Below are 12,481 nucleotides of genomic sequence, written 5' to 3'. Positions count from 1 at the left end.
GGGGTTTCGCAGGAGCCAGTGGGAGGCTGAATCTTTTGGGGTCTGTAGTGGCGGCTGCTTCATCAGATTCTAGGCATCAGCTGCCCCAGAGCTGCCCCCCATTCTGTCAGTGTTCTTACATGAAGATGAAGCACAAGGTTCAGAAGCACCAGGCTCGCCCCCCTTGCAGACTGGAAGGTGGGAGTTCAGCAGAGTCGGGAAGTAGCCATTTCTGGCACAGTGGACCATCTGGGGACAAGTGGGATGGTCTTCCAGCCTGGAAGAGAAAATGAAAAAGGAGCAATTGATACAGAGAGCCAGGAGGTATTGACTGCTGACTACATTACAGCATCACAAACACATACAAAAAGTGAAAGTACCTGAGATTCTTTTGTTAAATGGAGATTAGCAGATACTAAATCTTTTAAGGGTATTGGCAGAAACCAGGAAGTACCCTTACCCTGCTCTGTTAGCTCTTCTAAATTTACAGTGATACGTGGCTTAGAATCTTTCTAAGACACAATTCTATCTTATGATTCTAGGTGACATGGGAAAATGACATTTCAACCAAGCGATTTAAGGCACCCATCTTCTAGTTTTTTCTCCCAGGATGAAGCAGATTAGCAAAGGGACGAATCTGATCAGAGAAGACATGACCTGTCACGTTAGGCACACAATAGGCAATAGGCAGGTACAGGGCTGAGGAAGAGCTTGTTCTCTGTGCTACTACCTAAATGGTGCATGCCTTGCCTCACTGGGCACCTGGGTCAGTGGAGATGGCTGTCAGAGACTCACTTATCCAGAAGATATGTGTTGTGTGTCTCATTGTGCCAGACCCCAGTCCAGGTGTGAGAGACGGGACCTGGCGAGCACCTCACAGGGGGTCAAGGCGGGAGGCTCCTCGGTCAGCCTTTACAACAGATCCTGAAGGCTCTCCATGTGGGTGCACAGCACTCACTCCTCTTCAGCAAGGAGACAACTAGCCAGCTGCTCCAGCAAGGGCTGGGCGGGACACACCATGACATGGCCCACCCTTCCAAGGATTAGGACCTACGAAATGGTTGTTCTTGAATGTCAATTCCAGCAGCAAAGATAAGCACACTTAACAGACCTGAGGGGACAGGAAATGCTGTGTGTGTGTGTGGTGTCACTCAGCCAAGCCTGAACTCTGATCTGGGGCTTGCTTGGGGCCCAAAGAGGGAAAATCTCCCAGCAGAAGTAACACCATGAGCAAGGTGGAGAGGCAAAAAAAAATATTACTTATGCTGCGTTGCTACAGAAAGATTTAAGGCACCACAAAAAATGTAGGCTGGAGAGTGCAGGGTGTCCTGGGGAGCTTCCAGGGCCGAAGTTGTAGGAGAGGGGTCAATTGAGAAGGACCAGACCAGCCAGGGTTTGATTAGATTTTATGTCTAATGATGATAGGTGTCACAGTAATAACACTCCATGATGCGATGCTAGAAAGATCATTCTGTCTATGGTCAGAGAGATGCTAGACAGCTCTCCTGGGCCTGGGCTTAAGGAAGGCAGAGAGAAGGACCAGAGCTGGGAGAACAGGTGGGAAGCAGAGGGCTCACTAGTCCACGGGATGGGATTCTGGCTCAAGTGTTTGGGGATATTAATGCCATTACCTGAAGGAGGGACCTCAGAAAACATTTGTGTTCATCTAGGAAACTCTGAATTGGGGTGCTGTGGGGACACGTCTAGCCTTTGGGGGCAAGTCTGGGCTGGAGTTAGAGATGTGGACATCAGCAGTGTGTAGTGGAAACCGGAGAACAAGCAGGATGGGCTGGGGACCTTAAACGGGTCCCGAGAAACACAACATTTTAGGAAAAAGAGGGGTGAGAGTCGGGAGACCAGCCCAAAGTGGTGACGGGATGTGGAGGTGGGAGAGCTACCAGGAGGGCAGTGATCAGAAATGGCAACCTAGAGAGATGTTGAGATGCTGAGTGGCTGTGGCAGCAATAGTTGCTGAAGTCACGGTCAGACCATGTGCGGCTGTGATGGGAGAGGAGGATGGACCAGGGAAGTACCCAGAGGGGGCCTGAGGGAAGCCCAGGCTCAGGAAAGAAGGCAGTAGGAGAGGCTGAAGATGGAGCAAAGTTTGGACAGGGATGGGAGAGGGCATCTAGAATCCACGGTAGAGTGAGGCTCAGACAAGAAGAAAACAGGCCGAGGGGAGGAGGGGAAGCATACATCTGACGTTGGGTGAGTGGGGGTATCCCCACAGCCAAGGGGCGACTATTTGTTTTTACTTTCAACCTTTCTTTTCTGGATTATTAAACCAGTATTTATCATGAAAAATTAGGAAAACATATAGAATATATAGAATGACCTGCCCTCCCAACACCTAGACATAACCACTATTAACATTTGATATCTCTCACTCTTTTTTAAAAATGCAAATATATACTAAAACACACACACACACACACACACACACACACACGGGATCCCTGTAAGTGGCCAGCAGGCTAGATCCATACGATTCTATAATTTGCTTTTTCACTTAATATATTGTGAGGCTCTAGCCATGCATTCAACATTCTTCTAAAACATCGTTTTCAATACTGTTTTATGTGGATATATAATTTATGTAATCAGCCTGCTACTTTGGGCACTGAGATTATTTCTCATTTCATAAATAACATGGCAATAAATACACTTGTATATGTACCTGCAAAATTCCGATTTCTTCTCAGTATAAAATCCTAGAAATGGGATTACTGACTCCAAAAGTACTAGTATCTTGAATACATGTAATGCATATTGTCAGAATGTCCCCAAGATCACTGAGGTTCTCGATTTATCTACACTCCGGACACTCCCGACAACACTGGGTTCTTGGGCGTGCTGGTTGTGCATGCAGTGTGTATAACTTTTTAAAGAGGCTGACCTAAAATTCCACCATCACCCACCCGCTTGCCACATCACACCCCGTGGCTCGCTCCTCTATTAGGCACTAGCTCTGTGCTTCTGAGGGCAGGAATCACATGTCATGGATTTTTGCATCCCTGGCAATCCGCACACCACCTGGCATACATGTTTGTTGAACTGGCCCCATCGAGGGAGCTGGTGATAGGTTATTGCTTCATTAGAGTGGGAAGGTCCATCGTTTCCGGAAAATGAGGGCTCTCATTCCTTGCAGGGACCACTTCCACAAATAAGGGGACAGCCACACGTGCTCCCCAGTCAAGGAAAAATGTCCTTTTCTTTCTCTATAAAGTTAATTCTCTGATTCAAGAATTAATGGTGCCCATTGGTTAGATCTTATATTTATGAGTCCCCTTATCCTTTTCTCTGGTCAAACTATCCTGTTCTAATTGCTTCTCTGTGAAGCCAGGGTTTTAACAACTTTAAAAGATAATTTAAAAATAATTTTAAAAAATGATGATTTGGTGTCCCCTTTCCCATGTTAAACAAGATGAATTTCATTAGTTCCTGTAACTACTTCCATTCAAAAAAAGATATTATGTTTATAAACTGGATTTACCAGTAGTTGACACTTGGCTATATTCTGAATAAAAAAGAAAAACCTCCACAAAACCCATCAGATATAAATGACATTTTGGGGACAATTAGGGACTATTGATATACTATATAATGTTATTAATGTTACCTTTCTTTGGTGAGATAATGTGGGTAAGTACAGGATGTTATTCTTAGGAGATGTGTGCTGAAAGCCTGCAATCTTTTTTCAGACAGTTCAGAAAAAAATATATATACAAGTGTGTAAATTATACGTTAAGCACATAGAAAGAGCGAGTGTGAGAGAGCATGTGAGAGTGCAAAGGTAGCAAAATGTTAAGTTCGAAGCCCTTCATTGTAATATTCTTTCAAATTTTCTGTAGGTTAAAAAATACTGGTTGTAGGTTTAAGAGAAAAAGGCATATTAGTTTGCATATTAGTAATTAAAACAAAAACCCTCAAAATATGAAGTACATGATGACTAGTTTTGAAATCAAATCACCCATCTTAGGGCACCAGTGCATGGCATGGGCCTCGAAATTCCAGGTCAAGTCCCAGATGGGCAACGGAACTTGGCAAGATCTGGGTGCTGGGGCTCCGGTGTCCCCAGCATCCATGCAAGGAGATGCATGAGGGTAGGTATTTCCATGTTTTGTTTGTTGCTGTATTCCTGGCACCTGAGTGTTCATTAGAAATCACTGTAGAATAAAACTGGAAACAACCAAACTGCCCAACTATAGGGGATAACTAAATAACATATAGCACTTTCATTGGAAATATTTATTCAACATGTGTTGCATAGACCAGAGGATCTGGGTAACCAGACTAGTTTTATTTATGTAAACAGGGTAAAAGCATGGCTATGAAGAATGAATAAGTCTTGGCAACTAAGAATGCTTATAGTTGCTTTAAAAATTCATCTGAATTTAAGTCGATTTGCTGTCTTACGCTCTGACACTCCAGCCCAAAAAAGTGCCTGAGGAGAGGCTGCAGAAAAGAAAACAAGAGTTTTTCCTGGGTAGACTCACAATTCCTTCTGATCCTTTCCTTTGAAATTACACTGGCTCTCACTTGGCTTCTCCTGGAGGAATGGCCCTGGAGATCCTGAAATCCAACCACTTCATTTTTTTGGAAGAAGAAACCTGGGGGAAGGGGGGGACTCAACCTCCCTTCAAAAATCCCCAAAAGATAAACAATGAAGAGATAAATGCTTCCCAATATGAACATTTTATTTTGAAATTTTAAATACATACATCTTACATTGCCGTTAATGAAAATGAAGCTTAAGAAAATCGATTCCCGCCTCCTTTAGCCCAAACTTACACTGGGTACCCATTCCTGTGGCCGCCGGGGGTGACAGGCCGGCGCAGGGGCTCATCACCACCCCACTGTGCGCTGGCCGGGCCCTTCCGCCTCGTCTTCCCCGTGTTGGTCATGATCTGGTGGATGGAAAGAGGAAACGGGGCTGGAGAAATCATGTACTTAAGAGCTGACCTTGAAGTAGAATTTACTACAATTAATAAATTAATCTACAGGAATAAGTGGCTTTGCAAATAAATGAGGAAAGATCATGACAAAGATTTTTCAGAGAAAGAATATTTGGGGAAAAATCCCTTTAGGTTTGCATATTATATCATTTAGCACTATACATTTGAAAAAGAAATCAAACCATGGAAAAAAGGAGATGAAAACAGTTGAATATAGTAACTTGTCACATCTCTGGAGAAGACTGACTTTTGGAAGTTGAGAAGGGAAAAAAGATGGACAGATTTGATTTCATGAAAAATTAACATTTCCACATACATGTTAAAGATAAGCCAAATTAAGAGGTAAACAACTGAGAAGATATATTTGCAGCAAATTTAACAGAGTAAAGGTTAAAATTTTCATTAGATAAGGAGCTCTTACAACTCAGTAAGTAAAACACTTAATAGGTAACTGGGCAAAAAATTCAAACAGCCAAGTCACAAACTAGAAAATATCACCAGAAAATAGAAAAAAGTGATCAATTTTACAAGTAAGGAATAAAGAAATAAATGGAGTCACTATAGTCAAGCTGCTGAGTCACTAAAATCAAGAAGGTTGAGGCCTGAGGAAATGATTCTATTCTTGTTCTAACTAGCCTGGGAACTTGACCTTTTGAACTTTCCAGTCCTGGGTCAATGTCTGGATAGACATCAGACCTCCAGATAACCCTCTGATTACCCCTTGAAAGACTGAGGAAGAATGTTCATGTATCCACCACCTGAAATCCACTGTACAGACCACTGGTCATCGACAGGATAACCATCTTGGACCAATCCTGAGCCTAAGAATGCAGGACCCATTCTTCTTAAGAACGTACTTTTTACTGTAAGAGCCCTCAGCTTTTCTTCTTGGGAACACTCTGGGTATCGCCTAGTTGTGTTTCTGGTTTGCAAACCCTAAGGCCCTTGAATAAATCTTTATCATTTATTTCTAGCCAAAGCCTTCAGATTCTTTTTGAGTTTGTTTGACATGAGTAATCAGAAACTGTAATTTTACCAAAAAGGAATCATTCTTCAACTATTAAATGGGTGACAATTTAAAAAATGATCCCATCCACTGCTGGCAATATTTCAAAACGTTAGTGGCATGGAAATTTGAGACAGCTCTTTTGGGTAATTTGGCATTTTATATCAAGAATTGTAAAAATGTTCATATCCTCGGGTGTCAATCCTAATGAAAGAATCCAAAATATGGAAAATGTTAAATAAACAGAGTTGCTGGTTACAAAATTATTATAGAGTAAAACTCTATAGAACAATCTAACTGTCCAGTAATAGGGGAATATTTAAGTAAAACAAGGCATATTCATTTAAAATATTATATAACCATTTACAATGATAATGACTAGGTTAGGGAAAAAACGTTTATTTAAAACATTAAAGTCAAGTTACAATACTGAACATAAATGATGTTTTCAATTATGCTAAAAGTACACAGAAAGACTGGAAGGATTTAGTGAGACACTGAAATGATTACAGTGGCTATATAGGATAGTAGAACCAAGAATAATTCCATGTTTCCCTGAGAATAAGACCTGGTCGGACAGTTAGCTCTAATGCGTCTTTTGGAGTAAAAATTAATATAAGACCCGGTATATTATATTAATTATATTAATTATATTATATTATATTATATTATATTATATTATATTATATATTATACCCAGTCTTATATGAAAATAAGACCGGGTCTTATATTAATCTTTGCTCCAAAAGATGCATTAGAACTGATTGTCTGGCTAGGTCTTATTTTCAGGGAAACATGTTTTTTTTCTCTATTTTCCAAGTTTTCTGTAATATAGTTATACTATGTTAATAATTAAGAAAACTTGTTTTAAAAAAGAAAATCACTGTAAAACCTGTGAAATCTAAATAAAGTCTGTGAATTGTACCAACACCAATTTCCTGGTTTGAAGTTGTGCTTCAAGTTACACAAGACGGTACCACTGGGTGGATGGGGCCTTTCTGTACTACTTTTTCAACTTTCTGTAATCTATAATTATTTCAAAAACAGAAAAGTACAAAAATTTTTTTTCATTGAAATTACATCTGTGATTTCTTGATTTGTACTGAAAAGTTATTAGAGTTTACCTACTCTATTTGAGGTAGGGAGAAGAAAAAACGGGCCAGTTTCCTATGGGAAAGAATCAATAGGCCTCACTAGTACTGTGGGGGCAGCTACCAGCTAGCGTGGTGGACAGGTTGGGCCCAAATCGGCACTGGAAGGGGGGTGGGGCAGATGGAAGGGAGTGTGAAGGGGAAAAGATAGGAGAGAGAAGGTGGGAGGACTTTACACTCTTGAAGGAAAGAGAACATAAATTAGCTTTCCAAATAAGAACTAAAACGCAGTTTCATCTCCCTTTATATTGCTCGTGAAATTTGCAAAAGAGGCTATTTTAACTGTAATCACTTAATACTGCTGTCTGCTTCTACTCCGATTTCCCTTCTGTCACATTGCCCCTCCCCCAGTATCTAGAGCCAAATTTATATGCCCACCCTTATCACCAGAGCAGGCCCTTTAAGTCCAATTTTCAGTGGTACTTTAGGACCATTCATGCCTTCTCTTAATGCCCTCTGTTAATGCCAGTCAGAACACTTGGGTCTTTCCACAGAGGGCTAAACAGGCTAAGTCTTAAGCTACTGGAAAAGGGAGACAGTGAATATGTGGGTTCTTTCAAGTCTGTCGCTAGCCCTCTGCCTCCTCCTCCCAGCTCTACTGTCCTTCCGAGCTCAACCCTCCTCCTTCCTTCCTGGAGGGAAGAAAACACATCACTTATATTTGAGTGTTTCAGCCTTTGGAAAACCTAATCAGTCATACCATCTCCTTAAAGCTTCATGGGTCTAAGAACCTAAGAAATAATTTAGAGTGGGTGGAGCTGTCCTTTTCAATGGATGAGGAAACCGAGTCTGGCCTGTTGTCAGAATGCCTGAGGAAAAGTGCTTGTGAAGAGGGTTAAGTGTACGGGCCCAGCACTATTGCATTTGGCACGTCCAGTGCCTCAGAGCAGCCACTTTCCAGAGGGTGCTTTCTGTCCGCCTTACAACCTGCTGTACTTGCAGGGTGAGCCTGTGGCCCATGAGGTCTCTGGGCCCCTTAGTTGCCAAGGAGCCTTTTGGGGCTGGAAAGATTGTAAACAGTATCTGGTCCAACACTCGACTGTCTACACTGAGTTCCTCAGAAATGCTTCATGGGTTGTCGGGAGAGAAGAGAAAGGGTTCCTGACACCCACTGTAGTCACACAGCAACCTAGCAGTCTGTCCCCTCCAATCTTTCCTTAGGGAAAGGTGACCCTGCGGGATTGTCCCTCATTGGGGTTGAGTTTATACTACTCTAAGTCTCCAAGTTTGGTCCTTGTAAGCAGGGTCTGCAGTAAAACACGGGGTAAGCAGGGTCTGCAGTAAAAGACGGGTAAGATTTCTCACGGGAGAAACAACCTAAGCCAGACGGGACCCCCCTAGGACCCCCATGAGCTAATGTAAAGTTAGGAGGTAGCTGTGCCCCTCCTCTTCTGAGAAGCTGCTGACGCATGCCTCAACTATTGTCCTTTACCCTCAGGTGTAATGGACCCATTAGAACAATAGCATCTCGCCCCTCCTGTTTGGCTCATGGGATAATCTTATCTTGTGAGACTTGTTCCCCCAGGGATTGTATGCACCACACCTTGGTCATTTGGGGGATGGTATGCATCAGTTGCTTTGGGACAATTAAGGGATTTGGAATGAATGATTATTGTGTGGTGTAAGAGATTCACAGACCCTGCGCCTAATCATGTGATCTCTATTGTAAAAAATCAATAAATACCCACGGTGACCCGATTCGGGGCTCCAGTCCTTTGAGGTTGTGAATCCCTTGGTCCTCTGTGATTTAACTATATTTGAGTCTCTGTCTCTTTATGTCTCTCTGTCTCTTTATAACCCTCGCCGCCTCCCTCGCCTTCCCACAGCTTGTGTTGTGCAGGACGCAACAACCCACCTTACTCATCCAGAGGAACTCAGCTTTTATGTATATTACAGATGGAGAGTTTCTTTGAAAGAAGGTTCTGTTACTAAAAGAATGCAGCATATTTAACCACAATGTAAAAAATGCAGCACATGATTTAGCTGAATGTAATTTATTTATTTAGTAGTAGAAGATGGTCAACACATGTCAATTTAGGTAAAAAAATATATTTCCCATTTACTAGTTTTTGAGTATTGGTGAATCACTGAAAGTATGACATGTTACAAAGCAGTATGAAATTACAGGTACGTAATATATCTATAATAATAGAAAGTAACCTGAAAGCTGAAGCAGACACTGCTAGCTGTCTACCCAATATACATTCTCTCCTTCTTGACCAACAGAACTCTGCTTTGTTGCCACAAAATGTGTCTACTGAACAATACTCACCTTACAAGACTCCTTTGCAGCTAGGGGCCATGTGACCCAGTTCTGACCAGTAAAAGGTATGTGGAAATCACCAGATGGAGCTTCAGGAAAAGCACTATAGAGGGGGTGGATTTGGTTAACCTGCATGTTTAGCCTCTTCCTGACTTTATCATGGATTTGTGCCAGGAGCTGCATCCAACACCTTATGACCAAGAGGCTCAAGCTTGTGAATAAAGGGCTCAGGCACTGAGGCAGAACTACCACGGAACTAATGCAAATAAAGCTCCAAGGCCCCAGAAGGGGCCCTAGCAATGTGTTCACATGGTCATATGTTTTTGTAAAATTTGCAAAAGTAGGATTTTTTAACTGTTATTACTTAACACTGCCATTTCCTTCTATTCTGACTTCCCTTCTGCTGTTTCTTTCTATATTACCAAAAACTAAATGTGAGGCTGAAAGAAAATTTTCTAATCCGTCAACAGTAAGAAAATTTTACTAAATGTGTTACAGGAAGAACTGACTTCCTTTCTTTCTGTAGAAAAATTACAAACTCATAATATACGTAAAGGCACTCAAAGGGCATAAAACAAAAAATATACACACAGAAAAAGACTACAAAGTGGGCTGAGCAGCTAGTTCACTAAAACACTATTTTCTGTTTGTGGTATCTGTCAGTTCTTCAAATTTGAATTTGACTGTGATTTGTTTTTCCAGTCTCATTCTAAATTAAGTATTCACTTTTATACCTTTGTATCCCTTTATTTTAAAGAATGCCTCCAAAACCCCATAAACTGAAGATGCCATAAAACCCAGATTTTCCTTTCTTACTGATAAGGCAGGATTCTCTGCTTTTTGCTTCTTCTTCCATAAAATGGGACAATAGCAGTATATACCTACAGTTTATAGGGAGGATTACATTAAATGGAATCAGATGTGTGAAACAGTCAGCATGGGGCTGGTCCATGACATGTGCTAAACTAATTTAAGTCAAGCCTATTACTGTTGTTAAAGGTAACTAAACAACAGTTTAGTAAGTTTAAACTTCAAAATAGAAACAAAAAACTAAGATTCTATGATTAAATATCTACATCCCTTTAACCAAGGTGATAAAGATATTGAAACCAAGGTATTCTATTTAGGAAGAATTAAATGATTATTCAGCATAGTATGCATGAGTCTAAAAAATTCAGAAATAACCATGCAAGGAGAAGTTGGCAAAATCACCAGTCTTGACCTGATAATCAGAGGCTCAAGAAGAAACGTGGCATGCTGCTTTGCACCAAAATCATGAGTAGGCAATACGTGTGACATGTCCACTGACATGCTCACGCTGATGCAAGCTGAGGAAAAGTGACTCGTTCTCTTGTCGCAAGCTTTCTGAGGCCCCTGTGGTCTTCAGCACTTTTTGTGGCCTGGGCCCTGCAGAATACTGGAGCCATTTGCAAGTGGGAGGCAAGCACTGCAATACAGCCTTGCAGGGAAGGGAGTGGCAGCAAACACCCAGCAGGGGACAAGCTACTGGGTCCAGAATCCTGGACTCTGCTTCCTTGCATCCCTGAACCCACTGGTGCCCCCAGCCCCCATCCCCAACTACACCTCCACCCTCACCCCCAAGCTAGTAGTTTCTAAATCATTGGTGTGTACAATAACCAATTCCTGGGATTATGGCGATGAGGTCTGGGGCAGGGCGTAGACTATTTTTAACCCACATTCGATGGTCTGGGAGTTTGAGAAACCTTGCGCCAACTCTGACATCACAGGACAATAACTGCCAAACCGCTGACCACTCCCCGCTGTTATCTACAACCTTCATCAACAGCGCAGTTTTATCTGCTCTGTGTCTTCTTGTGTAAACTTGTTGAAGGTAACACCTATGTCTTCAACTTTTTCAGCATTCTGCTGTGCATTAGGCAAATTGCACCCATTCAAGAAAAACTTTTTGAAGACAATTTTCTGATACAATGTGTCAAAAAGTCAACCTCTTTGGATTGATTTTGAAAAATCTGCACTCTATCTAGTATAGCAGAATGGGAAGCATGAATCATGATTTTTGGGGCACGTATTCCCCAGTGAAATGTCTTTTATTTCGGGCAGGTTCTACCATTTGTCACAAGCAGTTATGAAGATACGAGCTTAAAGCCCTTGCATGCGCCACTAGAGCCTGACCGACTGGCAGCGCCCGCCAGACGCATGCCCTTCCCTACTTAGCTGGTGGGTGGTAACCAGCGGCTCCCAGAGCTGCTAAGCGTCAGAGTCATTGGGGAACTCTCCGAGGTCAGATTTTGGCCCCATCATCGAGTGTGACTCCATAGACCTCTCAGAGGCTTGAACTAACTACTCAGTCCGTCTTGAAACACTCGTCCCTTCTGTTTTCTGTGGCACTGCGTCCTCCTGCCCTCCTCAAGCCTCTCTGTTCATTTTCTGTCCTCCTCGGGGCCCCTCCTCTTTCTTCCTCTCCTGACATGCTGGTAGAGTCCTCTGTCCTCAACTCCTTTCTCCTTTTCTATTCTCTGCTTCAGCAAGCAACCACATCTGCTCTGATGGTGTCAGCTGTCACCTGTGTGCTGATGACGTCCAATTCCCTTCTGATGGATAAGACACACGAACTCTAAGAAGCTGGATGGTACACGATTACCACTGAGGAAGGGCAGGCCGTCAGGTATTATGAAGGTCCCTGGCACGTGCCTTTTAGTTATATTCTTGTCCCTCTTCTGTTCACCAGCATGTCTCTTTGCGACAGGTAGAAGGGCCACTGGAAGCACATTGGCCAACATGGAATTTCTCAGGATCACAGCATCATGACAGACCAAAGCAGATCCTTATACGCTATTGCAAATGCTCAGTCACCACAGGTCCACCCCTCCTTTCTATTTCAGGACCCCCACCCCTTCACGTGGTACTTACTCCCAAGTACTCTGTGGTCAGGAGCTTCTCGCCGGACAGTTCTCCGAGCTGGGGCTGGATCAGTTCGTCTTTGTCCAGGTCGGCTTCCATAGTGTCATGGTCCTCCTGTTTCAAAGGACACATGGGTGAACATCCTGGATCCCCTGCCGCAAGATCCCAGAGGGGTGAGTCCCCCAAATGGGCCCCTGCCATGAAATGAGAAGGCCTTAGCCCAACCACAGCAACTCGTGGGTCT

At 42.7% G+C, this 12,481-nt stretch overlaps 1 protein-coding gene across 3 annotated transcripts in view; it reads right to left on the bottom strand.

Moving 5' to 3' along the window:
• ARMC9 (armadillo repeat containing 9) overlaps positions 1 to 12,481 on the bottom strand; it is a 128,859-nt gene that overhangs the window by 14,614 nt on the left and 101,764 nt on the right. For all 3 annotated transcript variants that reach the window (XM_081050915.1, XM_081050916.1, XM_081050917.1), the window contains 3 exons: positions 12,247 to 12,351; positions 4,771 to 4,886; positions 120 to 256 (listed from right to left, as the gene is read on the bottom strand). In XM_081050915.1, the coding sequence (XP_080907041.1) occupies positions 120 to 256; positions 4,771 to 4,886; positions 12,247 to 12,351 (358 nt within the window). The remainder of the gene's footprint in view (positions 1 to 119; positions 257 to 4,770; positions 4,887 to 12,246; positions 12,352 to 12,481) is intronic.

This window comes from Rhinolophus hipposideros (genome assembly GCF_964194185.1).
Source record: "Rhinolophus hipposideros genome assembly, chromosome: 6".
In the NCBI taxonomy this organism is placed as follows: Eukaryota; Metazoa; Chordata; class Mammalia; order Chiroptera; family Rhinolophidae; genus Rhinolophus; species Rhinolophus hipposideros.
Note: the sequence above shows the minus strand (reverse complement) of the source record. Positions and strands in the feature narration are given on the sequence as shown.